Genomic DNA, 27983 nt, shown 5'->3' on the forward strand with positions numbered 1-27983 from the left:
CTAGCTATCTCGCTCGCCCCCTTTCCGTCAGCAATATAGGTTGCCCCCGGACAGCCAGCCAATCAGGAGCGCGGTAGCATCTTGCCCTCGCTCTAAGGCAGCTAGCGGTCGGAATTTGAGGGAGTTAGTGGTGCCGCCTATCTCTGGCAGCAGGCGGTGGTTTAAAGAAGGTGGCGGGAAGCCGGTGTTTGGTCGAATTCGTCACTCTCATGGTCGCTTGGGTAAGTGCCACGGGGCTGCATTTTCTCTGAAGAGGAGCGAGAAGGGGTGGCACTGGCTGAGGCCTCATCGCCGGGCCCTGCATCGGCCCGATGGAGCAAAGTCTCCGGTGGGCCGCGAACCTCCACCCTTAAGGTTCCGGCATGCAGCGGGGGCGCGGGGCCTGCCGGGAGCCAGTCCTCAGGCCGGAAGTGGTTCCTACTCCGTTGTTTCTGGAGCTCTAGCTGCTCTATTCGCTGAGGTGTCCTGGGCACCTCCCGCGTTTCACCTGTAAATATCTATAGAAACCGTACTCATCCTGCCCTCAGGAAATCTAAGGCTTGCGGAGAAGATAGGCCCGTGATAATAATATCCTAAAGTAGGACTTGGCCAGTGCCAGAAGAGAAGTCCTGATGGGAATTCAGAGGAGGGGGTGGGTCCCCAGGGAAGTGTATTTAAACTGACCCTTGGAAGATATTTGGCCCGGCATCTTCTCTTGAGGGAAAGACATCACAGGGAAAGGCCATAGCTTGGTTTGGTTGGAACAAAGAGTAGTCAGATCATGGCAGGCAAAGTTAAGAATATTATACTTTATTCGGTGGGTTATAAGGAAGCACTAAAGGTTGTTGGAACAGGGAGTGGCCTCGTCTGGTAGTATATAAGGAAGGAATTAAGTAAAAGGCTGGAGAGAATGGTTTTTAAAAAGGATATGAATGGGTAATTTACAGAAGGAGAAACCTTAAGAGTTAATACGTCTCAAGTGGTGCTCAACTTTACTGGCAGTTGGAGAAACGCACATGAAAATATTTTTACCTGCACCCCAAACATCACCCTCACAGCCTATTGATAAATCAGTGCTGAATGTTTTGCCTACCCTGGTAAGCAAAACACCTTGACAGAGCTTTGGCAATGTCTTGTAGGGATGACAGGCAAGATTGGAGTTGTTTGAGAATCGCAAATTTGGTTTAAGGTGGATTTTTCAATTTGGAGGCTTGATTAGGATTGGGTAGAACTCATGAAAAGCAGTCCAGCATTGGTAGAAACAGCTGAGGCAAGGGTTTCAGAGAATCTTGCTGTACAGATTGTTGGTGCTTAGCATTTCAGAGTTGATCAGTCTTTCCGGGGGCTCATAATGAACAATCAAGCCGTTTGGACAATGAAAATATTACTCAGGTCTCCTAGAATAGTAGAGTCATGCTAGTGTAAACAGTAAGCTGTTTGGGGAGGCAAGGAGACTGTCGATAGTTGCAGTCCTCTGTGTCCAGCCTGTGTGGGGGTTAGATGGTTTTGGTTTTCAAAAAGCAACACTGTAAAACAATTTTACAAGATTGGCAAAAATAAGAATTTTGAGTAATATCAAGTGAAGGCAAAGACATGAGAAAGAAATTCTCATATACTGCAAATGGGAGGGTAAACCAGCCTAGTTGTACTCCCACCCCTAGTGTTCTGGAGAACATTTTAGTGGTATTTAGTGAAATTATCTATGAGTAAACTCTGTGGCCCAGCAACTATGGACAGTGGACACATGAAGTATGGTATATGCATATGGTAAAATTAATGGAATACTTCAGTTAGAACCAATGAAGTGGGGCTTCCCTGGAGGCACAGTGGTTAAGAATCCACCTGCCAATGCAAGGGACACAGGTTCAATCCCTGGTCTGGGAAGATCCCACATGCCGCAGAGCAGCTAAGCCCATGTGCCACAACTACTGAGCCTGCACTCTAGAGCCTATGAGCCACAACTACTGAAGCCCACACGCCTAGAGCCCGAGCTCCACAACAAGAGAAGCCACTTCAGTGAGAAACCTGTGCACGTCAACGAAGGGTAGCCCCTGCTCGCTGCAACTAGAGAAAGCCACACACGCAGCAGTGAAGACCCAGTGCAACCAAAAATAAAAAAAGAACCAATGAAGTAAAATAACAATGAAGTGTAATAACATGAAGTGATTGCAAACATAATGTAAAGCAAACCACACATAAAGAAAACTGTATTTTTCAAGACTATACAGTTGACCCTTGAACAACGTGGGGATTAGGGGTGCCAATCCACCCAGCAGTCAAAAATCCTTGTGTAATTTAGAGTTGGCTCTCCATATATGCAGTTCTACATTCACAGTTTCAAGCAACTGTGGGTTATGTAGTACTTTAGTATTTACTACTGAAAAATATCCACATATAACTGGACCTGGGCAGTTCAAACCCATGTTGTTCAAAGGTCAACTGTATGTCTAAAACCTGTTAAAGATGAATTAAAATTAAAGATGAACTGAAAAGGCATACATTAAAACACTGGAGTAGGTTCCTGTGGGCGATGAAAGAAAATAAATAAGAGAGGACCTAGCATGGACCAAATATAGAGTGCTATGAAATAGGAAGTATTATCACTTCAGTTATGCATATGTGAGGTCCTTAAAAAGGAGGACAGAGTGGTTAGTAATGGTCAGTTGATGAAGGTCCTTGTAAGCCATATGAAAGAGTTTGAAATTGATCCTGAAGGCATAGGGTAGTGTTGAAATTAAAATCCTGTTAATCCACAGAATCCTCTCCACAAGACATAGAAGAGAAAGCAGTTACTGAATAAGCATATCTGGATTACAATGCATTATAGGTAATCTGTGAATGAGACGACAAAGACAGAAAGAAATTCTACCCTATTTTATACAGCTAAACCATTACAACCATTCTGTTTTTAGCCATTACATAAGTTCTCAAGATTAACAGCATCTTGTCCCATAAAAAGATTTGACTGCACCACTTGCTTCAAATTATTTCATAAGGTTCATCCTAAATTCACCTGGTAATCGAGGTAGCCATTTTTTTTAGCTAATTACTTTGCAGGAATAATGAAGCTATCAATACTTTTATTTCTATGACAAGTATATGGTTACAGCTCAGAAAAAGGTCCCTAGGTTAAACACCCACAGTGACAGGGAGATAAGAGTGCTATTTTCCTAGATGTTTACATTTAAAAGGAATGTCTCCCAGACCCTTGAGAAAACATCAGGCTTGCTCAGCTTCTAATGGGATATTTTTCAGACGGCAAGGTTGGAAGGACAGGGGAGTTGAGGACCTTGGCAAGGGAGCCGTTGAAGTGATGGATCATGGAGCTTAAAATGGAGAGAGGAAGAAGTGAGGTGGGAGAGACTGAGAGCTAGAAAAAGAAGATCAGAGGGCTGAAAGTCTTGACGATTAAGGTATAATATAAATATGCGAATGAGTGTTGGAAGACCAGCATATGAGGTTGTGGTCAAAAAGTAGGAGCAGCTGGGGAAAGAAGTTACAAATACCAATCGCCATGTGGCTAAAAGAGTGGAGACGAAGATCATCGAAACTCAAGAAACTGAGTCTCTAGGGCATTGGTAAGATCATCCATGTAAACTTGAAAGTTGTCTGGGATGATAGAATTCCGAAGGCTGATCCATAGGCCAGAAGCCTCAGTAACTGAGAGGTGAGGGAAATGGACAATGAGGAGGAAGAGGGAGGTTACAGGCTGATGAAAGAGCCTCAGCGAGGCGGCGTTTGTATCCTGCTGCGGATGAGTGAGGCTGGAAGTAGCATCAGGTATCAAGGAACATAAACTTCCTATTTTTTTGTCTGCTTCTTTGTTTTGTTTTTGTTTGCTTTGCTATCTGTAATGTCACTTGTTACTTTCATCAGATGATTTTTTTGAACACAAATGAAATTTTTTCTTATTACATTTGCAGATTTTTCACATTCAAAATTAACAAAGCAAAATAAGCCAAGATGTCTGTTGATCCGATGACCTATGAGGCCCAGTTCTTTGGCTTCACACCGCAAACTTGCATGCTTAGGATCTACATTGCATTTCAAGACTACCTATTTGAAGTGATGCAGGCTGTTGAACAGGTTATTCTGAAGAAGCTGGATGGCATCCCAGACTGTGCGATTAGCCCAGTCCAGATTCGTAAGTGCACGGAAAAGTTTCTTTGCTTCATGAAAGGACGTTTTGATAACCTTTTTGGCAAAATGGAGCAGCTGTTTTTACAGTTGATTTTGCGTATTCCCCCAAATGTCTTGCTTCCGGAAGATAAACCTCAGGAGACGCATCCTTATAGTGAGGAAGAATTCCAGCTTCTCCAAAAAGAAATTGAACAGTTACAGGAGAAGTATAAGACTGAATTATGCACTAAGCATGCCCTTCTTGCAGAATTAGAAGAGCAAAAAATTGTTCAGGCCAAACTCAAACAGACATTGTCTTTGTTTGATGAGCTTGAAAATGTTGGCAGAGACCACGGGACTAGTGATTTTAGGGAGAGCTTGCTGTTCCTGGTCCAGAACTCCAGAAAACTACACAATATTAGAGACAATGTGGAAAAGGAAGGCAAAAGACTGAAAATATCTTAATGTCTAAATAATAAAAGGAGTTTGTCAGAATGTGGAATGATAAGGGGTTTATATCAATGACCATTCTGATCCTAGTGAACTGTGTACTTTGGGGGCGTCTTCTTTGTTCACTCTTTCCTGTATTCCACGGCCTCCTCTTTTTTGGTCCACTCTCCTGAAGCATCTATGCACTACCTTGAACTAATCTTTGAAGCATCTGTGCTTAGCAGCCTCCAATGGGTGGCAAGGGATTCTTGGTTCAATAACGACTCATTTGGGGACATGACTGAAGAAGTAAAGCTTTCCCTGGCCATTTAAAGATATTTGTAAAAGTTGTACCTTGGTCATCAGTCCTCTGTAACCTTGATCCTTTTGCCTTACTCTTTGGATGAGACCAAATGAGAAAAAGGTTAAGTGGACATCTTCTTTATTTTTTTTATTATTATTATTATTTTTTGTGGTACGTGGGCCTCTCACAGCTGTGGCCTCTCCCGTTGCGGAGCACAGGCTCCGGACGCGCAGGCTCAGCGGCCATGGCTCACGGGCCCAGCCGCTCCGTGGCATGTGGGATCTTCCCGGACCGGGGCACGAACCTGTGTCCGCTGCATCGGCAGGCGGACTCTCAACCACTGCGCCACCAGGGAAGCCCGGACATCTTCTTTATTAACCAGCCACTGCACTGTGGAACAGCCAACACAGACTGCTTGTTCTTGCCCAGTAACTTTTCTCACACGGGGACTTTAATAACTCGTTGAAGGAAGCAAGTAGCAGAAAAAACAGCTATGACCTTTAGAAAGAAGAAAGAAGTTATTTTGTTTCTAAAATAAATCCTTTCCATGACCAAGGCCTTGGTGAAGTTAAAGAGTTTACTGTCTTGGAGCCCAGCAATGGAAGACATTGGACAAAAAGGAAGCAGATTTCACTGACATAGAAAAGGAAGCTTGGAACATATCCAACAGCAAAATTTATATTAACTGACTATTAGGTATTTATACCTTTTTTTCATGCTTCAGTTAGTTTTGGAATCTGCCTTGTACCTAATATTTAATTATTTATTCACACTCATAAGCATCAAGTATTTAGTACTCTCAGTGATAAATTTTAGCTGTGTCTTGTGCTTAAATTCAATGGAATCTAATATTTCCTTTTGTAACTAATCCATGTAAAATGTTAGATCACCCAAGGAAAGGGGAGAGATAGCAATAGTTGCTCTTAAGGTATTACTTGCCTTCCACGTCTTCCTAAAGAACAGGATTTGGAGTTTCTCCTTTATATAGAAGTGTAACTTAGGGTGTTAATATTTGCAATTAAATATTCATCAGTTTAGGAAGCCTGTGTTTACCTGGAATATGTTTATTATCAAAGAGTCCTTTTTTCCAATCCTGTACCTTAAATATATATGTTTTTAAAGCATTGATTTGTGATTTTCTGCTGTATATAATGTCATGGTATGCGTCCTTCAGTATGACTTTTTACCCAAATGATCATTTATTTTTATTTTTTATTTTTGCATTTGGAGCTTATTTAAAATCTCCTAGTGTAGTGGGTTGAATGGTAATCCCCCAAAAGGTATGTCCATGTCCTGATTCCTGGAATCTGTGATTGTGCCTTATTTGGAAAAATGGTTTTACAGGTAAAATTATGTTAAGGATCTGGAGATAAGGAAGTCGGAAGTCATCCTGATTTATCTGGTTGGGCCCTAAATCCAATGACAGGTGACTTTATAGAGGGAGATTTGAGACAGAAAAGGAGCAGGCCTTGTGACCACAGAGGGAGATTGGAGTGATGCAGCCACAAGTCAAGGAATGCCAAGAGCCACTGTAAGCTGGAAGAGGCAAAGAACAGGTTCTTCCCTAGAGCCTCCAGAGGGAGTGTGGCCCTGCTGACCCCCTTCTTTTAAATTTCTGGCTTCCAAAACTGTGAGAGAATACATTGCTGCTGTTTTAAGTCACTAAGTTTGTTACAGTAGCTGCAGGAAACTAACATACCTAGTGAAATTAGAAATTAAGGTATTCATAATGATGTAGGCTGCTTATTTATTTTTTTAAATTTATTTATTTAATTTATTTATTTTTGGCTGCATTGGGTCTTCATTGCTGCACGCCGGCTTTCTCTAGTTGCGGCGAGCGGGGGCTACTCTTTGTTGCAGTGCGCGGGATTCTCATTGCGGTGGCTTCTCTTGTTGCGGAGCACGGGCTCTAGGCATGTGGGCTTCAGTAGTTGTGGCACGCGGGCTCAGTAGTTGTGGCATACGGGCTTCGTTGCTCTGCGGCATGTGGGATCCTCCCGGAGCAGGGCTCGAACTCGTGTCCCCGGCATTGGCAGGTGGATTCTTAACCGCTGCGCCACCAAGGAAGCCCCCTAGGCTGCTTATTAAGGAAACAACAGCTGAGATCTGCTTGGCCTCATTATATATGCAATAATATGGTTTGTTTGGATACGGTTAAAATATGGACCTGACTTGGGTAGAAGGGTGAAATACATAATATTTAGAACTTGAGTCCATTACATGTTGAGTAAGTGCTTAATACTTGTTGGATATTAATACTGTGACTATTTGTCATAGTAGTGTCTCTGCAGGAATAAATTAATATACTTGGCCCCATTGTCCTCTAATAATTAAATTCCTCCCTCAAAACTTCAGAAATAAATCAGGATAACAAATACTTGGTTACCCACTCTGCTTCATTGCCTCATCTCCCATCCAGCATCAGTCTTATCCAATTTCCTACTTCCCTCTACATTAGATCCTATGATTTTGTAATATCAAACCTTCAATTTCCCGGGACTTCCCTGGTGGTCCAGTGGCTAAGACTCTGTGCTCCCAGTGCAGGGGGCCTGGGTTCAGTCCCTGCTCAGGGAACTAGATCCCACATGCTACAACTAAGAATTCACATGCCACAACGAAGATTCCATGTGTGGCAACCAAGACCTGGCGCAGCCAAATAAATAAATATTTAAAAAAAACACAGCAGTCTCCCTAGATGCCCATTCCCAAGCTTTCCCTTGCATTTATTTATTCTCCGTCATTATCGTGCCTGCTCCCCACTGTATACTTCCAAGTAGACTTTTCTCATCCTGCTGCTGCAGTGACAGGGTTTGGGATGGTATTAATAGAAAGTAAAGAGTGGACACACTACCACCCTTACAGAAGTAAAAAGAATTATAAGGAAATACTATTTAAGACATTCTGCACTCAGTTCTGATGTTGGGAAGGGGACGGTGTTTCTCCATACCACCAAGCACTTTTCATCACCAGGTCAGTGTCCTGCAATTCAACTCAATTCTGACACTACCTGGAGATAGCATCAGATTGCACAGATTAAGGGTTCAGTCCCACAAGACTGTCCTCCACTTCAGATGCCAATCAGAAGCCTAGGCTACCTGTGCTTCTGACTGACTGGCTATAAATCAGAGGTTCCCAAGACCCCCTCCTAGAGTACAATTAATTTTCTAGAGCAGCTCACAGAACTCAGGAAGCCCGTTTACTCACTGGATTACTGCTTTATTATAAAGGATATATGAGTCAAGAACCAGATGAAGAGATATACGGTAAGGTCCTGAACAAAGGAGCTTCTGTCCCTGTGGACTTTGGGTCTGGCATGGTGGCACATGTAAACATTCTGATTCCCCAACCTGGAAGCTTTCCAAGCCCTCTCTTTTTGGGTTTTAAGCAAGCTTCATTACATGAATCATTGGCCATTGGTGATTGAAATTGGATCTCTAACTCAAACCGTGTATAAAAATGAAACTCAGAAATGGATCAGAGAGCTAAATATAAGCATTAAAACTATAAAACTCTTAGAAGAAAACATAGGCTTAAACCTTTGTGTTCTTGAATTAAGCAACAGTTTCTTAGAGATGACACCAAAAACATAAGGAATAAAGGAAAAAAATAGGTAAGATGGACATCATCAAAATTAAAAACTTTTGAACTTCAAAGATACCATCATGAAAGTGAAAAGACAAACCACAGAATGAGGAAATTTTTGCAAATTATATCTGATAATAGACATGTTTAGAACATATAAAGAACCCATAGAATTCAAGACAAACAGCCCGATTTAAAAATGGGTAAAGGATCTGAATAGACATTTCTTCAAAGAATATATACACTTGGCTAAGCAAATGAAAAGATAATCCAACATCATTAGCCATCAGGGAAATGCAAATCAAAAGCACAATGAGATACCACTTCATACTCACTAAGACGACTATAACTTTTGTTTTTAAAGGTAAGTTTTGGCAAAGAAGTGGAGAAATTGGAACCATACAGTGTGGTGGGAATGTAGAATGGTGTAGCCACTCTGGGAAGCCAGTACATAATAGGACAAATGTCCAAAATAATTGTTTCTCCCTTTAGCATTTGTGATCTGCTAAAAGTCAGTTTACTAGATGTCTATTATTTTTGCCTGCCCAGTATCCATGGTCTTGATAACTTCAGTTTTCCTTTGGGAAGCTGTCTCTTTCCTATAGTGTGCTGTTTTCATGGGGGCTTCTTATTAAGATGTTTCTTTTGCCTTCTGGCCAAAAGTGGGCATGTGAGCTTAGCTAGGTCACTAAGACTCTCTAGAATTTGATCTTTTTTTTTTTTTTTTTTTAAGAATTTGATTCTTGGGGCTTCCCTGGTGGCACAGTGGCTAAGAATCCGCCTGCCAATGCAGGGGACACGGGCTCGAGCCCTGGTCCGGGAAGATCCCACATGCCGTGGAGCAACTAAGCCCGTGCGCCACAGCTACTGAGCTTGCGCTCTAGAGCCCGCGAGCCACAACTACTGAAGCCTATGCGCCTAGAGCCCGTGCTCTGCAACAAGAGAAGCCACCACAGTGAGAAGCCCGCGCACCACAACAAAGAGTAGCCCCCGCTCACCGCAGCTAAAGAAAGCCCGCGCGCAGCAAAGAATACCCAACGCAGCCAAAAAAATAAATAAATAAAAAGAATTTGATTCTTGAGCAGCATGACACAAAGACCAAAAAAATTGTGCCCTTTTGTTTTTATAGTTAAACTCTGGAAAGGCTGTCCATTAGTACTTGCGTGGAGAGGCTGGATATTTTGGATATATTGGAATTCCAGAAACGGGGGAACAATTGAGAGCTCTATATAGGGAGGCAGTGGAGGGGATATGTGACCAAATATCCTGGGACACTTAAACTATAGAAAAGGAAAATTGGCCAGGTCAGACACACATGGATGGTGTGAGGGTAGTGAAAATTTAATTTAGTTAGAAAATATGGGCCAAGCATTGGAGTTCAATGAAATCAGGAATTTCAAGGAGATATGGAGAATTTCAGGTATTTCAGGAATGTCAAGGTATGGGGGCTGGGGGGAAGGATGGGCAGGGAACTTCCCTGGTGGCGCAGTGGTTAAATGCAGGGGACACGGGTTTGAGCCCTGGTCTGGGAAGATCCCACATGTGGCGGAGCAACTAAGCCCGTGCGCCACAACTACTGAGCCCGTGTGCCACAACTACTGAAGCCCGCGTGCCTAGAGCCCGTTCTTCACAACAAGAGAAGCCACCGCAATGAGAAGCCCACACACTGCACTGAAGGGTGGCCCCTGCTCGCCACAACTAGAGAAAGCCCATGCAGCAATGAAGATCCAAAGCAGCCAAAAATAAATTTTAAAAAAATTGTAGCCATCCTAAAAACAACAACAACAAAAACAGGTATGGGGAAAAGTAAGGGCTAATAGGGGAGAATATGGGGGTATGAGAAGAGAGGTTGATTTTGGAGCTTGGGTGAGCTTAACATCAGGGATAGCAATGACGAGGTGAATGTTAAGGAAGACTGGAGCACAATATTGGGGAGACAGTAATAATCCAAGTATTTGAGGAACAATACAGTGAATCCTGAAATAAAGGGATCAAGTGGGGCTGGATATTTAGGAGAATATTGGAGTCAATGTTCAAAGTGCAGAGCAATAGGATCTAATAATGGTATAATCATGGGAACCAGATATTGGAATTTGGGGAAGAAAATGGAGGTCTAGATTTGGTGGCACAGAAAGAGTCATGATATTTGTGGAACAATGTGTCAAATATCAAGGAACAGGGGACTTTGGTTTTGGGAATGGGGGGGCGTTCTATCAGGGGATTAACTGAGGGCAAAATATTGGGGAATCATATCCTGAGTAGTCACTGAAGGACTGTGTGAGGGATAAGAGGGGTTGTGTGAGGGACTTCCCTGGCGGTCCAGTGGTTAAGACTCCAAGCTTCCACTGCAGGGGGTGAGGTGGGAAACTAAGATCCCACATGCCCTGTGGTGCGGCCAAAAAAAACAAAAAAAAAGGGGATGTGTGACTGGGATACAATGGGACCAAATGTTTGGAGAGCACTGGGCCACGTATTGGGATTCAGTGGTTAGTCAATATTAAAGGACAGTAAAAATCCAATATCCAAGATTGAAAACTGGAAAAACAGAGAGAGGTACATATTGTGGTAACTTGGAGACTTAATTCTGGGGAATAGTGCCTTTTTTTTTTTTTTTTTTTTTTGCGGTACGCAGGCCTCTCACAGCTGTGGCCTCTCCCGTTGCGGAGCACAGGCTCCGGACGCGCAGGCTCAGAGGCCATGGCTCACGGGCCCAGCCGCTCCGCAGCATGCGGGATCCTCCCGGACCGGGGCACGAACCCGCGTCCCCTGCATTGGCAGGCGGAGTCTCAACCACTGCGCCACCAGGGAAGCCCGGGAATAGTGCCTTTTATTGGGGGAAAATTATTGTAGTAAAGTGTGGCTGCACAGCACAGGCTGACGTTGGGAAATGGTGGATGTCATGCTTTTGGCACTGAAATAAAGGGGCAAGATATTAAGGCATGTAGTGATATGGGATTATGGGAAAACAGAACTGGGAAATGACAAGGCCCTGACATTAGCAAACACTGAGCTTATAAAGATACAAGCTGGGTGAATTAGGGTGCAAATTGTAGAGCTCAGTGGGAGGACTGTCCAGGGGCAGAAGTGTCCTGATAATGGAGGCAAGTGGGGACTAAATAGAGGGGCAGTGAATAATGCCGCAATGGGATAGTGACAGACCTGCTGTTAGGGGACAGTAGAACTGGACACTGGTATGCTATCAGGACGTGATATGGAGAAGATGTCATTTAGAGGCCTGTATTGCTATTTAGTGGAGAGAGATGCTGTATCTTGGAATGCTGGATAATGGGATGAAATTTGTTTCGGAGGGACAGTAGAGATGTTGTGAAGATTATGGGATGAAACTTGGAGCAGACTAGGAAGTCTGGTGGGCCCACTGAATAGTTGGAAATTAATAAAGAACAGAATATAAAGGAGACTGGAAAAGGAGCATTTATTCCATCAGAGGTACCATAATTACAGATATTTCCAAGTAAAGTATATGCAGTATTAGAGCGTTATGTTCTGACATTTAACATTCATGTGTAAACAGAGATGGCAGGTGGGTAAATAGCCTGCCAAGGTGCGTTCTGGTATTAGGTCTTTTGGGTATGAGACGACAAACCCCTAGGGGTTGGGTAGTTTCCTAGCACGAATTCTTATCAATGAGAGACTCCCTCACCCCCTTCTTCATCTTGGGCCCCATAGCTCTGGAAGGGCTCTGGGCCAGGATGAAGCCCCCCCCAGGTCCCCAAAGACAGCAATGACAGCCCCCTGTAGACCCCAGCGCCTCATCCCGCGCAGCGTGCAAGCTCTGGGCGTGCGTCTCTGGAGGTCTACAGCCGTTGGTCCCAAGCCGTCCAGGACACGACGAGACTGTGGCTTCCTGGCAGGACAGCTCCTTCGGCTGTGTCTCGGCTCGGCCCGACATCGGTAGCGGCATCAAACCCTAAGGCAGGGAAACGCACAGTCTGGGTGGGCTCAAGCCTCTGGGCAGGTGGCGCGCTACCCCGACAAACTCACTGTGTCCTGCGCTCTCAGGTCCGCCGGTTCCCACGCTCCGGGCACTGCGCCAGCTCGGGGGTCACTCCTGGCTCCTCCGGGGGCGATGCAGCATCACAGGGCTTCGGCTTATCCCAGGCCAGGGCGCCGACCCCCACCCCGCGGGGCCCTGTCTCTGGAAGGCGGCGGCCCCAGGTCTGGCTCATCCCTTAAAGAACAGAGGTTGGGCTCGCTGTGCGCGCCCCAGACACAAAATGACAGGCTTCCTCTGCGTGCCCCCACCTCACAAAGCGGTAGGGTCCAAGGACATTATCCTCATTATAAATGGGGTTCAATCGCACCGCGAGATTCTAAACGTTGGAGTCTGTCTGTGTTCCCGCCCCTAATCCCCAGGTGCTTATTTCATTAGCGGTAGCTGCTTTGGACGTTCCTACTGATGGATAGTTAGACAAAGGTAGTGACAAGCAGAGAAGAAAAGAAGCATCAAAAGCTAGATGAAGGGGGTGCGGCGCGTCTCCAGACACAAAATGCCGAGCCCTTCTTTTCCCTTCCCTCCCACCTCAGCCCTGAGCCCATCCCCAGCAAATCAGGCTAGCTGTAAATGGATATAGGTAAAGATGCAGGAGGTGATGGAGAAGGCGATGGCCGCGTAGATAAAGATGGAGAGGTGCGGAAAATGGTCGAGATAGCAGCCCTCGTGCAGTGGAGGCGCCTCCTCCTGGGGCTGGGGGCGCGCCGCGGCCTTGGGGGGCTGCCCAGGGCGGGCCCCCTGCGCCCTCCCACCAGTGCGCCGACCGGCCTTCCTGCTCGCGGCCCCCGCCGACTTGGGCCGGCGGACAGCGGGGGGCTCTTCTGGAGGAGGCTTGTCAAACAGGCCTTCGGAGTCAGAGTCGGGGTCCGGGCGAAGCTGCTCGTGGTCCCAGGGTTTGCGCTGGAAGAATTGGTCAGCCATTGGCGAGAAGCGCGGCGAGGCGTGTCTGCCTGTTCCGGGTGGTCAGATCCGGGCAGGGTCGAGGCGCAGCTGGCGGCGGCGGGGCTGCGACTGTATTTCTACTACCGGGAAGGGGGCGGCGTGGGGCGGAGCCGGGGAGGGGCGGGGGCTCTGCAGGGTCTGCGCAGCGTTTGTCTCAGTCGAGGCGCCTCTTGCTCCTGCCTCCCGCTTCAGCCCCCGGCTTGCTGCAGAGGTTGGCTGTACAGGTTCAATCTCCAGGACGCTCCAGGGCTGGCGCCTCAGGAGTCTGTGTGCAACCTGCCCCGTTTCCATGGCAACCTGACGCGGGGCGCAGGAAGGAGGGGGTGCGAGTTGCTAACTGGGACCCAGGGGCGCGAAAAGGGGGCCTGGGGCCAAAGAAGCGGAAGTGCAGACGGCCAGGATCCCAGCTCCGCGCGGGGCTGCCCCGAGGAGTTATTTCTCCTCTTAAAAGAAATATTGTGGGTTTTTTTTTTTTTTTTTTTTTTTTTTTTTTTTTTTGCGGTACGCGGGCCTCTCACTGTTGTAGCCCCTCCCGTTGCGGAGCACAGGCTCCAGACACGCAGGCTCAGCGGCCATGGCTCACGGGCCCAGCCGCTCCGTGGCACGTGGGATCTTCCCGGACGGGGGCACGAACCCGCGTCCCCTGCATCGGCAGGCGGACTCCCAACCACTGCGCCACCAGGGAAGCCCTGTGGGGTCTTTTTTTAATTTAAAATTTTAGTACATGAAAAATCTAATACATAATCTTTGTAGAAAACGTGAAAGTTAGAAAGCACTATGGCAAAAAGAGTAGCAAAATAAAGGCGCCCACAATCCCGAGGCCCAGAGGTAGCACGGTTAACGGTGGTGCATTTCCTCCTGCTCCTCTCCCACGAACCCAGTATCCCAGCCTTTTGGGCGTCTCACATATGGTTAGATTAGGAACAAGTACTTTCAAAGGTTGCCATACTTGAGCCGGTTCCCCCCCTCCCCCGCCCCCATCCCCAGGCTCCTCTTGGCATCCCCAAGGCCCTTCCATGGCTTCCACTGGTACTACCACAGACTGCTGGGTACCACAATCTCCTGGCACCTCTGTTGCACCCAAGGTTCCAAGGCTGGTTGGTGTTCCTTTGTGGAATGTGGGGAGAGCAGCCACTAGGACTTACTTGGGTCCCAGTGGTTTGGAGGGGCACACCGGCCGACCAAACTCAAACTATCATCAGGGAACTCATTCCCTCCTGCAACTGAAAGGTCCAGGGGGAAGTGTGCTGAAACAATGTCACCAGGGTGCTGTCTCTCCGTCTTACAGATTGTCAGGGACTTCTTGCAGGGCAAGAGCCTACTACATAGTGGTAGGTACTCAGGTAAAATTTGTTGAATGAATCGTAATGATTGAATGGCTGTTAGCAGCAGCAGGATCACATGCTCACAGTTTAGCAGGCCGGAGAATATGGAACCCACATACACTGTTTTTGGGAATGTAAAATGGTGCAGCAACTTTGGAAAACAGTGCCCTTCTGAATGCCAGCCTCCTCCCTCTCTGGCCCTCTGAGCACTCCTCCCAGGCCCTGTGAGGACCACATGGGGTCCTAGGAATACACTTGGCTAGAGGAGGAATCCAGCAGGCCCCCCACCTCCCGCCCCCAGCAATCCTCTTAGCTGCAGGCTGGTCTAGGCCTGGATCCCCCTCCGACGGGGCAGTCCCAAGTCACCGCCCAGAGGAAGGTCTAGGGGGGTTCCCTGGTGGGAGGCCAGGAGATCGACAGTGGGCAGAGGGAGCTTTGTACTCACCTGACATCAAGGCCACCTCTGCGCACGCCTGGGCGCACAACCTGCTCAGGCCCGTCTGGTCCCAGGTGTGGATGGCCAGGTCCCAGGCCTGCTGCTCCCCGTACCGAGCCACCAGGCGTGAGGCCACCTCCATGCCACTCGCCTTCTCTGGCTGAGCCAGGGCCACCCCGGGAGAGTGCCCACAGGGCTCCTCAACAGGCAGCCGAAGCTGAAACCCCTTCAGCCGCTCCTTCATTTCCTCCAAGTACCAGGCCAGCCGCCTCTGGGCTTCACCAGCCATCGCTGCCCGGCTCTGGGGGCCTTGGGGATGTTCGTGGGGGAGGGGGTGGATGTTGGGTGGTGAGGGGGTCAGGCAGGCAGAGAATAGCCATCTCCCTTGACCCCTACCAATGCAGGACTCATGGGGGATCATTGCTCTTCGCCTGGTAAACTCCTATTCAGCATTTATTTATTTATTTATTATTGTTATTAAAATTTATTTATTTATGGCTGTGTTGGGTCTTCGTTTCTGTGCGAGGGCTTTCTCTAGTTGTGGCAAGCAGGAGCCACTCTTCATTGCCGTGCGCGGGCCTCTCACTATTGCGGCCTCTCTTGTTGTGGAGCGCAGGCTCCAGACGCGCAGGCTCAGTAGTTGTGGCTCACAGGCCCAGTTGCTCCGCGGCATGTGGGATCTTCCCAGACCAGGGCTCGAACCCGTGTGCCCCACATTGGCAGGCAGATTCTCAACCACTGCGCCACCAGGGAAGCCCCATATTCAGCATTTAGAATCCAGTTTTGTAAACCCCAGGGCATCTGCTGATGGATGGTGTTGGGAGAAGGGAGGGAAAAGGGAGTGGGAGGAAAAGCCATCGGAAGGAGGGGCCCAGAGAGGGCTGGGAGACACTGGAAGAGGTCAGGTTCCTGGGGGTGCCGGGATGGGCACGAGGCCAGTCAGGAGAGTGAAGGGGCTGGGATGGGAGGGTGGTGGGTGAGATGGGCGGGGTACCCACTGCTCTGTGTCCCTCGCAGTCTTCCTTCTCCTGGGACCTGGGCTCCTGGGACCAAGCCTTGAGGTGTGAGGTGGACAGGAGGTGGGGTCGGGGGTGAGGCAGAGCGGAGGGGGGCTTTCAGAGCCAAGGAGTGAGCACACAGCTGTCCATCCCTAGGTCTCTTCAGCTCTCTCCTGGACAGGTCACTGACAGGGGAGACCAGCCCTGGCTCAGACAGAGTAGGAACAAAAGTCACCAAGAGGAGCCATGTGGGTGTGTAGCCAGGGAGGGAGGGGCCAGGACAGGCATCTTTTGCAGCCTCTCAGTTTTCGGTGCTTCCCAAGCCCCAGTGCACATCCTGCTATGCTAGGAGGGGCACTGGGGTGTGTGTTCCAGGCTGAGGGAGCTGTCTGCTTCGTGGGCGGCACATTTGAAGCATTCTTGTCTGAAAGCGGAACAGCCCTGCTTCATCACCCGCAAATCCAGGCCCCTGGGGAGTAGGCGCAGGCTTTCTTCCTCTTCTGTAGAATCGGCAGAGGTGGGGGACTCCAGGTGGAGAAGCGACATTACCTAACTCATTTCCTGTTGTGTGATAGTTTCTGGAGATGCCTTGATTTGACCCAGGCTGGAGGGGCCCAGGCCTAAGGAGCTTCAGGCCCCTGGACACTGACTCCTGTGCGGCTGATTCATTTCTCTGAGCCTCAGTTTGTTCATCTATCAAATGGGACATCGTAGGTTTGCAAAGAGGGTTGAATTAAATAAAGGCTCTTAGTAACCTTTAAAAATGTTAGTTTTGTTTTAATGCCCAAAAAGCACAGTGGAGGGACTTCCCCGGTGGTGCAGTGGTTAAGAATCTGCCTGCCAATGTGGGGGACACGGGTTCGAGCCCTGGTCCAGGAAGATCCCACATGCCGTGGAGCAACTAAGCCTGTGTGCCACAACTACTGAGCCTGTGCTCTAGAGCCCGTGCTCCACAACAGAAGAAGCCACTGCAATAAGGAGTCTGCGCACCACAATGAAGAGCAGCCCCCGCTCGCCACAACTAGAGAAAGCCCGCACGCAGCAACAAAGACCCAACCCAGCCAAAAACAAAAAAAAAAGGCACAGTGGAGGACCCTGAGACCCTGTGTGGGGAGAGGTATAGCCTGGAAGAGGGTGTTTTGTTTTTTTTCCCCTCTCCTGACACCAACTCTCTGGACACCAGCTGGGGGCCCTACAACTCAATTCACTTCTGACACTAAGTACCCGGAGTGAGTGAAGACCCCGTGGTTGAAGGGGCTCAGTCCCACAAGACCGCCCCCACTTCAGATGTCAGTTGCAAATGGGGTGCCCGGGTTCTCTACCCTTCTGTTGGGAGAGGTCCCCAGGACACCCCCTCAGGTTTGATCATTTGTGGGAACAACTCATAGGACTGAATAAAACAATTTACTTACCGGTTTCTTACAAAGGATACAGCTGAGGAGCAGCCAAACGGAAGCGACACACAGGGCAAGGTTGACAGCTTTTTAGGGAGGTTTCATTATGTAGGCATGATTGATTAAATTATTGGCCTTGGTGATTAACTTAATCTTCAGCCTTTATCCCTGGAGACTGGGACCATTCTGGGACCAGCCCGCATTCTGAAGTGATCTAGGGTTCCCCAGCCCTGTCACCTCACTAGCATACAAAACACTTATCACACAGAAGTTCCAAGGTTTTAGGAGCTGTGTGCCAGGAACCGGGGACAAACACCAAATATTTATTCATTTATTTTTCAATTTCTTAAAAAAATTTTTTTTTACTGGAGTGTGTAGTTGATTTATAATGTTGTGTTAGTCTCAGTGTACAGCAAAGTGAATGTTACGTATACATATATCCACTCTTTTTTAGATTCTTTTCCCATATAGGCCATTACGGAGTATTGAGTAGACTTCCCTGCGCTATTTAGTTATCTATTTATTTATTTATTTATTTATTTATTTATTTATTTATTTCTGGCTGTGTTGGGTCTTCGTTTCTGTGCGAGGGCTTTCTCCAGTTGCGGCAAGTGGAGGCCACTCTTCATCGCGGGGCACGGGCCTCTCACTATCGCGGCCTCTCTTGTTGCGGAGCATAGGCTCCAGACGTGCAGGCTCAGTAGTTGTGGCTCACGGGCCTAGTTGCTCCGCGGCATGTGGGATCTTCCCAGACCGGGGCTCGAACCCATGTCCCCTGCATTAGCAGGCAGATTCTCAGCCACTGTGCCACCAGGGAAGCCCCTAGTTATCTATTTTTTTAAAAAAATGCTTGGCTTTGTTTGTGTGTTTGTTTTTGTTTATTTATTTATTTATTTTTGGCTGTTTGGGTCTTTATTTCTGTGCAAGGGCTTTCTCTAGTTGTAGCAAGTGGGGGGCCACTTTTCATCGCGGTGTGCGGACCTCTCACTGTCGCGGCCTCTCTTGTTGCGGAGCTCAGGCTCCAGACACGCAGGCTCAGTAGTTGTGGCTCATGGGCCCAGCCGCTCCGCGGCATGTGGGATCTTCCTAGACCAGGGCTCGAACCCATGTCCCCTGTATTAGCAGGCAGATTCTCAACCACTGCGCCACCAGGGAAGCCCTATTTTTTTTTTAAATTGTATTACGAGGGGGCTTCTAGAATTCTGGGTAACATGGGAGACCCCAGGTCTCGGAGGCCAAGCAGGCAGGGGGAGGCTGACAGAGCAGAACAGGAGCAGGGAAATGTGTTCCCTCATTGCTCATCTCCCCCCACTGCTCCAGCCACTTCCCCTCGGTTGCCAGGTCACCTGTGCTGGGGTGTGAGCATGTGAGCTTTAGTGCCCCTAAGCTATCAGACATGAAGTTGTGAGTCCTGGACTAATCTTGAAATTCCAGCATGTCGACAAGGCCAGCAAGAAGAGGGCGTGGAGGGCTGGGGAAGGAAGGCCTCAAATCATACAGCAGGTCAGTGGCTAAGCTGGGGTGGGAGCCAGGTCTCTGGATTCCCAGGCTAAGGATTTTTCCTCTTCCAGTGCATTCTGGGTCTGGATTCTGAGGCTGGCTCTGCCACTAGCTGACTGTGACCTTGGGCAATACCTGTCTCTGTATCTTGTCTGTAAAGTGAGTAAATGACAGCCAAATCCCAACATACTTGTGGTGGTTAAATGAAGAATCATGAACGTGCCTAGCACAGGACCTGGGACAGCAGAGGGCAGAGAACCCTGTTACCTTCTCTTTCTCTTTAAGATCGTGGGTTCCTTGGAGGTGGGTAACTGAGTCTTGTCTTTTTTGGATCTAGAAAAGCAGCTCAATGCTTTGCATAGCATTGGTATTCAGATCATATATTTAATGGAGAAGTAATTTAAAATATTAATTTAATTGAATTTTACAAGCAGTGTATGAATAGTTTCATCGTGAAAACTTCAAGCAATGCAGATTGCTTCATAGAGGTTGCCACTGTTCCCAGTATGCTGTGTCCTTTCAAACAGACACAGACAGACACACATGTATCTACATAAAACATATAGTTTTGTTTTGTAAGACAACATGTGTTTTATTGTACAACAGGCTTCAGTTTTTTGTTATGTAATACTTGCGGCATGCAAAAGGATTCTGCTGTGAACATCCTTGCACGTGCCTTTTGGAATAGCTAAGGTGCCTCGGGATCGAGGCCCAGAAGCAGAATCCAGAGGTTACGCACCCTTCACATTTAAAAAAAAATTTTTTTTTATTTTTACATTTTATTTTATCCATTTTCATTAAAATCTGATTTTTTCCCCAACTCACATACCTGATCTTTAAAAGAAATGAAATATTTCAACCATACAGAAAAAATAAGAAGACAACATAAGGAGTGTTGAGCTTTATCAAATCATAATATTTGGCATATGTGCTTTTTGTCATTTATTTATTTTTAACATCTTTATTGGAGTATAATTGCTTTACAATGGTGTGTTAGTTTCTGCTTTAAAACAAAGTGAATCAGTTATACATATACATATGTTCCCATATCTCTTCCCTCTTGCGTCTCCCTCCCTCCCACCCTCCCTATCCCCTTCACATTTTAACAGAAACCATCAAACCACCCTTCTAAGTGGCTGTGACCACACTGGCGTCAAGCCGTTAAGGGAGCACTTCTCCCCCACACCTTTGCTGATGCAGAGGAAGCGCAGTTTCCCTATGCCAATCTCCCACATGGGGAAAGGAGCCTTCCTGGTGTCTGAACCTGGATTACCCTGATGAGAGGGAGAGAGGTAGCACTGAACGTGGGTTTGGATGGTGGGTGGTGCCCGGGATGCTCCTGTTCTAGGACCCCTCCCCTCCTCTAGCTGCACTCACTCCCCTGGTGGCCTCATCCCGGCTCATGACTTTAAATGTCTGCTGTGGGCTGATGACTCCTGCATTTGCGTCTTCAGCCCTGACCCTTCCTCTGAATGGCAGACCCTTTATCCAGCGGCTTCCTTAGCCCCTCCACTCAGCTGTACCACGGCCGTCTCCAACTGAGCACCTCAGGCTGGAGCTCCTGACTTCACCGCCTCCCATCCTCACCTCACCTTCCCTGTCTACTGGTTCTTTTTTTTTTAATATTTTATTTTATTTATTTAGTTTCTTTTAGTTTTTTAGCTGCGTGGGGTCTTCACTGCGGCGCATGGGCTTCTCTCTAGTTGTGGTGCACGGGCTCCAAAGCGTGTGGACTCTGTAGTTTGCGGCACGCGGGCTCTCTTGTTGAGGCGCACAAGCTCAGTAGTTGTGGCACGTGGGCTTAGTTGCCCTGCAGTATGTGGGATCTTAGTTCCCCGACCAGGGATTGAAGCTGAGTCCCCTGCATTGGAAGATGGATTCTTTACCACTGGACCACCAGGGAAGTCCCCCTGCCCACTGGTTCTTCATCTCAGTAAATGACTGCTTGGGATAAAACACTGGTGTCCTCTTCAACTCCTCTCTTTCTCTCAAAACATGCATCGAGTCTGTCATCAAGCCCTGCTGATACCACCCTGGTCCAGCCCACCGTCATCTCATATCCAGATCACTGTGTAGCCTCCTAATGCCCCCTACTCCCTGACTCTGACGTTACCCCTTTACTGTCTACTCTCAGTCAAAACCAGCCAGGGACTTCCCTGGTGGTCCACTGGTTAGGACTCCACGCTTTCTCTGTGCAAAACTTTCCAGTACTCACCATTTCACTCTGAGTAAAAGCCAGAGATCCCCCCCATGACTCATGAGGCCTCAGATGATCTGGGCTCTGATATCTCTCTGGCTTTATCTCCTACCTCTGTCCCCTTCCCTCCCTCTGTCTCAGCCCCATCTAGTCTCCTTTCTGTTCCTTGAATGCACGGAGTACACTCTCACCACAGGGCCTTTGCACTGGCTTTTCCGTCCTCTTGGGATGATTTCCTCCAGAGAACCAGAGGCTAATGTTTCCTCGCCTCCTATAAAGCAGCACCTACCCTGTCCCCGATCCCTTACCCAACTTTATTTTTCTGCACAACACTTTTCACCACCTGACCTCATAGATTTTTTTTAATGCTTTTATTTATTTATTATTTTATTTATTTATTTTTTGGCTGCATTGGGTCTTCGTTGCTGCGTGCGGGCTTTCTCTAGTTGTGGCGAGCGGGTGGGGGGGGTGGCGCTACTCTTTGTTGTGGTGCGTGGGCTTCTCATGGTGGCTTCTCTTGTTGCGGAGCATGGGCTCTTGCACGGGCTTGCACGGGCTTCAGTAGTTGTGGCACGTGGGCTCTAGAGCGCGGGCTCTTGCACGGGCTTGCACGGGCTTCAGTAGTTGTGGCACGTGGGCTCTAGAGCGCAGGCTCAGTAATTGTGGCTCACGGGCTTAGTTGCTCTGCGGCATGGGGGATCTCCCTGGACCAGGGATTGAACCCGTGTCCCCTGCATTGGCAGGCAGACTCCCAACCACTGTGCCACCAGGGAAGTCCCATAGATTTGTTTATTTGCTTATTTTCTGGCACCCTCACCTGCCGATAGACTGTTAGCCCCCCGAAGACAGACTCAGACTACTTTGTTCACTTTTGTGCCTAAGAAAGTGCCTGGTCCACCCTGTCAGCGCACTAAAGGCTGCATGTATGGAATGCTTATCTATTGATAGTTCCTCTTTATCTTTCTAAGCAGCTGCTCACTCTGGCCATTAGATGGCGCTCAAATACTTTCTGTGCATTGAGTCACTGTCCTGTTTGGTTAACAGAGGACCCAGAGGTGCTCTCCCTCTGAGGTCTGAATTTTCAGTTATCTGTTTCTGCTGCTTTGGGTCTTTGCTCCTTCCTGATGCTTCATGGCCTTTTAGGAGCACGTTAAAAACCCCACTTTATTAAAATAATGCTAGTTTCTATTAAAACTTAACATGTGAGGGTAATGATATGTCTCACACCCCACTAGGATAAAGTGATGTTTCTTTTTTATATTCAAATTATTATGACTTGAACCCAAACCCAGATAACTTCTGGAAATTGGCCTCCCTAAAATTTCCCAGCTCCCAGCTATATCTGAGAGTGTTCCAGGTGTTGCCCCACGGGGATTGTGAAATTGGCCCTCAGTTTCCTTCCTGACCTCCTGTCTTACTACCCTGTGTTGCTTCTGTGGTCTGAGATGCCGTCTCTGTTCCCCTGAGATGCTGGGCCCAGGTGTCTTCTCTGATCCACCAATTCTGGGGGCTCTGCTCTTTTCCTGGCCTATCTTGAAATGCGGGACAGGCCCTCCCCAATTCTCCCTGGCACAGCCAAGACCAAGATTGGAAGATATGACTTTGAGCGAGACCCTCCTGAAGGATCAGGATAAAGGCAAGTAACTACAGCAGTGGGTCACCTACAGTGACAGCTGCTGACACTGTTCCCAGGACCTGCAGGTTAGGGCTGCCTTTGGTGCCCCTTTCCCAGCTGGCAGCCTTTGTAGCTCCGGCTGGTCTCCATCTGACACTGGCAGACTCTTCTCCACCCTAAAATTCTCCAGTTACCTCCATACCAGGTCAGTCTGGCTTCAGACCCACAGAAAGAGAACAAATTCCCCCCTCCTGCCCCAAGTCCACTCCCCTCCCAACACAGGCCCCAGGATTAACCTCCTTCCAGGATGATTGATATGGAAATCCTCTTCCCTTCAGATGTGTGGTTGGTCCAATAAGGCCATCCCAACAGTCTGACAATTCATTTCCCAGAAGTCTGAGTATTACAGGCTTAGATAAAACTGGGCACTGAACACCAATCAGTAAAATCATTTGTTAAAAAATATAATCTAGTCCATCAGGTTTCCCTCCTGACCTTCCTTCTTCTAATCTCTCCCTCAATGTGAAATATCAGGACTTGGTGTCCATCCTACCATGGTCTGCTTTTAATTTCCCGTGAACTTTGACAAGAATACATACAGTAAGTCCCCTACATACGAACCTTCAAGTTGCGAACTTTCAAAGATTAAACGTGCATTCAAATGTCCAGTTACATGAATTAGTTCACGTGTCTGGAGTACACTGTCACGTGCGTGCATCCTCCACAAGTGGCTGTGCAGCTCACCCTCCGTCTCCTGTTGCTGACGATCCTTCAGCTCTACCGTCTCCCACCTCCTTTCCCTCCTCCAGTCAGTAACTCTTGTTGCCTGTTCACTCGATGCCAGCCCCTGAATGCCAGCTGTTGTACTGCACTACTGTCCTTTTCGAGGTACTGGACTGTAAGATTAAAAATGTTTTCTTTATTTTTTGTGTTTGTTTTTAATGTATTATTTGTGTGAGAAGTATTATAAACCTATTACAGTACAGTCCTGTATAGCCGATTGTGTGAGTTGGATACCTCGGCTAACTCTGTTGGACTTTCAAACAAATTGGACTTACAAACACGCTCACAAACAAATTGGACTTACAAACACGCTCTTGGAACTGAACTCATTCGTATGTAGGGCACTTACTGTACACCCCCATTGCCATCTTCAAAGAGCCAACAATACTCTATAGGTACAAAGTATTCTTATTACAGATTTAGATTTAGGAAAAAAATCCAACCCACTTCTCTAAGGTAACCTGCAGGCATAGTTCTTCAAAGGACACAGTCTACTTACATCATTTACAAAGAACACACTCTCTCACTCTGAGTAACCTCATTTGACTTAACTGTATTTAAGGCTCAGCCAAGGGTGATGATTCGTGCCTGTCTTACACGTGTAAAAGAATCCACAATGGGATCCTCATAGAACCCAGGCAAGACACATCAAAGTCTCCACCCTAGGAATAAGAAACCATGCATAACTTTCTAGGGACACTTTTTACTTTGAAAACATTTCAAACTTACAGAAAAATTGCAAGAGTAATACAGTGAAATCCCCTATAACCTTTAGCTAGATTCCCCTAATGATTAACTTTATGCCATATTGGCTTCCTAACTCTCTCTGTACACTTACTATTATTTTATTTTAAAATTATTTTTAACTGATTATTTATGAATAAGTTGCAGATGTCATGGCCTTTTACCTCAAACGACTTCAGCAAGTATCTGCTAAGAATAAGCAAAGGACATTTTCTTATATAACCATAGTATGACGATCAAATTCAGGAAATTTAACATTGATATAATACTGATATCTAATTACCTGTAACTTCAGAAATGACATTTCCCCCTTTTTCTTTAAGTTAAACTATTAAGATTACAAAAACAAAATGTGGACATATGTAGAGTTAAAAAGTAAAAATGTCCCTATAACTTTCCCCATCATCTCATCTACTCCCCAGGGGTAACCAGTGTTAGCATCTTGACATGAGTGAAGATACACTTCTCTACAAACTACATATATAGGACATAATTTGTTTGCAAGTTGATTCTTTTTCTCTTAAACTGTTTTGCAGTTCCTTCCATATTAGGACATATGGATCTGTCATTCTTTTTCTGTTTCGTAGTTGGTTTGGAATAATTGATTTAATCAGTCCAATGTGATGGAAATTTAGTTCGTTTTCATTTGCATTTTGCTTTGTACACATGTATGTTTTTGTGCACCCCTGTGAGTACCTCTAAGGGATAGATTGCTAGAAAAGAAATTTCTGGATTGAAGGGAATACATATTTTAAAATTTTGGTTCAGAAATGTGCTTTTCTTGGGAACTCACTTATTTTTCTCTTTCAAGCACTTCATCTAGCAACTGGCCATAGTGCCTCTTTGGTTTGTCCTCTGGGAAGTTTTTTTTTTTTTTTTTGCGGTACGCGGGCCTCTCACTGTTGTGGCGTCTCCCGTTGCGGAGCACAGGCTCCGGACGCGCAGGCTCAGCGGCCATGGCTCACGGGCCCAGCCGCTCCGCGGCATGTGGGATCTTCCCAGACCGGGGCACGAACCCATGTCCCCTACATCGGCAGGCGGATTCTCAACTACTGTGCCACCAGGGAAGCCCACTCTGGGAAGTTTTTAAGTGAAGCATTTGGTCCATCTCTTAAAAACATATACAAAATATAATGTTAAAGCACATGCTTCATGTACCACCTTCACTTTTCATTTCATTTTATCTCCTCCCTGTCCCCATTTTAACTTTGCTTGATATATGTAGCAACTTCATGCAATTCTGTTTTACTTTATATCTCTCACTGTTGCGGCCTCTCCCGTTGTGGAGCACAGGCTCCGGACGCGCAGGCTCAGCGGCCATGGCTCACGGGCCCAGCCGCTCCGCGGCATGTGGGATCTTCCCGGACCAGGGCACGAACCCACATCCCCTGCATCGGCAGGCGGACTCTCAACCGCTGCGCCACCAGGGAAGCCCCTGAATTGAGGTTTTTAACGACTGTCCTGGGAGTGGGGAGTGAGGCCAATGACAGTATCTATTGAGTGGGATCCGCTTCACGCCAGGCACTTTGCGGAGCCAGGTCACTTCATCATCCCAGCAATTTTCTAAGATGGGGGTTATTGTCCTTGTTTTGCAGATGAGACAAGACCCGAGAGACTCCAAAATCCACGTCCTTATCCCTGTGCCACCTGCTGCCTCCGCTGATGTGTTGAAAGGTGACGGGTGAGTGTATTCACCTCCAACAAGCTTATTGGCTCATCACTCCCAAGGCTGCTTTTAAAAGGCAGCTGGGATGCGGGTTAGCTTATTCTGGTCCTCACCACTGGGGGAGGCCTCAGCCTCTCAGAACACACCTGTGTCCATTACACTAAGTGGACTGTCACTTCCTCCCTCCCCCTGGAGGCTTTGAGCTAGGAAATACAGAGGTTAGATGATGACCTCTGAGTGTATGTATCCAGCTCCTTGGATGTCAATCAAAGCAAAGGGGCTTTAACTGAGGCAGGAGGATCTGGGATGAGCTCTGGGGTAGGACTTCTGCCCAGTGAGAGGTGCTAAGTGCAGGAACAAGTTATGGGAGGTAAGTGTGGAATTCCCCTCTAGGAGCCTTTAAGAACAGGCCAAATCCTCTGCCATCTGAGGCTAAGCGTAGAGAATTGATGAGGCCCCTTGTGACGGCCTCGCTAAGCCTCCTTAGAAAACTACAAATCTGCTATGTCAACTTGTCATTAAACTCCATTACTCAAGGCTCTCTTTTCCTGACAAAATTTTCCTTGGCCATCAGGTGGTGATAGTTCAACAGAAATAAGACTGTACAGGACTTCTTAGAGCCACGAGAGAAAGCATTAAGAGCAGTTTAAGAGGCTGTGGTACCAAGACAGGGAGACCTGTCTGGATCTCCTGGGCTCCTACTCTGATCACTGTTGGTCAGATCACAGGGCAGGGCCCCGCTGGCCAGTGAATCCTGGGCGGATGAGGTGGGTGCACTTTCTCAAGGAGGCATGGCCTGGAGCAGTCAGACCAAGGCCTTTTGATCTGCAGTGTTTCTCCCAGACTAGGGAGGTGTATCACTCCAGGGGTAAAAGACCTACAGGGAGAAGCCACTGATCTTTTATTTTGCCTATCTACTCCCTGGACTGTTACTTTTTCAAGGGCAGGGATTATGTCTATCTTGTACACAGCCATACTTCCAGCACCTAATACAGTGAATTAGTTGTATGTACTAGAAGCTCAATATATATTTGTTGAACAGAGGACTGAATGAATAGTAAGCTAGTCCCTGGCTTCTTGGGGCTTTACCAGTACTTGGCTTCCTTGAGCAAATTGGTCCTTTACCTTCTTGCCTTTTTCCTCAGGGTTTTGCCAAAAAACTTGCACAAGACCTGTGGCTAACACATATTTGCTGAATTATGGACTCCCTTGACAGTATAACTGTGCCTCTTGTGGACACCAGGGGTCCTGCTGAGTTTGGTCCAGAAGAGTGGTTCTCTCTGCATGAAGCCAAATGGGTTAAACGCCTCAGCCCTCATCTGTATCTATTGAGGTTATTTGGTTTTGATTATTTTTTCATCTTATACATTTTGTTTTTGTTTTAAATTTTTATTGGAGTATAGTTGATTTACCATGTTGTGTTAGTTTCAGGTGAACAGCAAAGTGAATCAGTTATACGTATACATATAATCCACTCTTTTTTAGATTCTTTTCCCATATAGGCCATTACAGAGTATTAAGTAGAGTTCCCTGTGCTATACAGTAGGTCCTTATTAATTATCTATTTTATATATAGTAGTGTGTATATGTCAATACCAATCTCCCAGTTTATCCCTCCCCGCCTTATTCCCGGTAACCGTAAGCTGTTTTCTACGTCTGTGACTCTATTTCTATGGAGTTTTAAGTTCTGAATTCCAGTCCCTCCCATGTCGCTACAGTGAAGGGTGTGTGGTGGGAAAGTGGCAAGAGGTGGTGCTGGAGAAGCAAGTTGGGACCAGACTGTGAAGGGCTTAGCGTGTGAATTCATTTCGCAGGGAGTGTGTTTGGTCAATTTCTAACAGTGTTCTGCACAATTCCAGGCAGAAGTACGTGCTCAGTAAAAGATGCGTGATTTCTAATTGTGCAGGACTGTGCAGAAGGGGTGGAAAATGTAGACCTGGCTCTAAGCTCAGCCCCCT

General features: G+C 47.1%; 2 protein-coding genes across 4 annotated transcripts in view; one reads left to right on the forward strand and one right to left on the reverse strand.

Moving 5' to 3' along the window:
• Window position 1: 1 nt before the first annotated feature.
• MIS12 (MIS12 kinetochore complex component) overlaps window positions 2–27983 on the forward strand; it is a 51903-nt gene continuing 23921 nt past the window's right edge. The window contains exons 1-2 of one of the 3 annotated variants that reach the window (XM_032615263.1): window positions 2–221; window positions 25955–26040. In XM_032615263.1, coding sequence (XP_032471154.1) covers window positions 210–221; window positions 25955–26040 — 98 coding nt within the window. In that variant the 5' untranslated portion in view covers window positions 2–209. Of the gene's footprint in view, window positions 222–3676; window positions 3760–3902; window positions 5956–25954; window positions 26041–27983 lie in introns of those variants that run through there. The other 2 variants (XM_032615260.1, XM_032615261.1) reach the window with 2 other exon arrangements.
• Window positions 12428–13364, reverse strand: LOC116745025. The gene has a single exon (XM_032615265.1). It carries the CDS (start codon window positions 13344–13346, stop codon window positions 12981–12983), a length of 366 nt encoding a protein of 121 aa, XP_032471156.1. The 5' UTR covers window positions 13347–13364; the 3' UTR covers window positions 12428–12980.

The sequence above is a fragment of the Phocoena sinus genome, chromosome 20 (assembly GCF_008692025.1).
Source record: "Phocoena sinus isolate mPhoSin1 chromosome 20, mPhoSin1.pri, whole genome shotgun sequence".
Classification (NCBI taxonomy): Eukaryota; Metazoa; Chordata; class Mammalia; order Artiodactyla; family Phocoenidae; genus Phocoena; species Phocoena sinus.

Coding starts and splice junctions, on each gene's coding strand:
- LOC116745025 (XM_032615265.1), bottom strand. CDS start 13,346: ATGGCTGACCAATTCTTCCAGCGCAAACCCTGGGACCACGAGCAGCTT.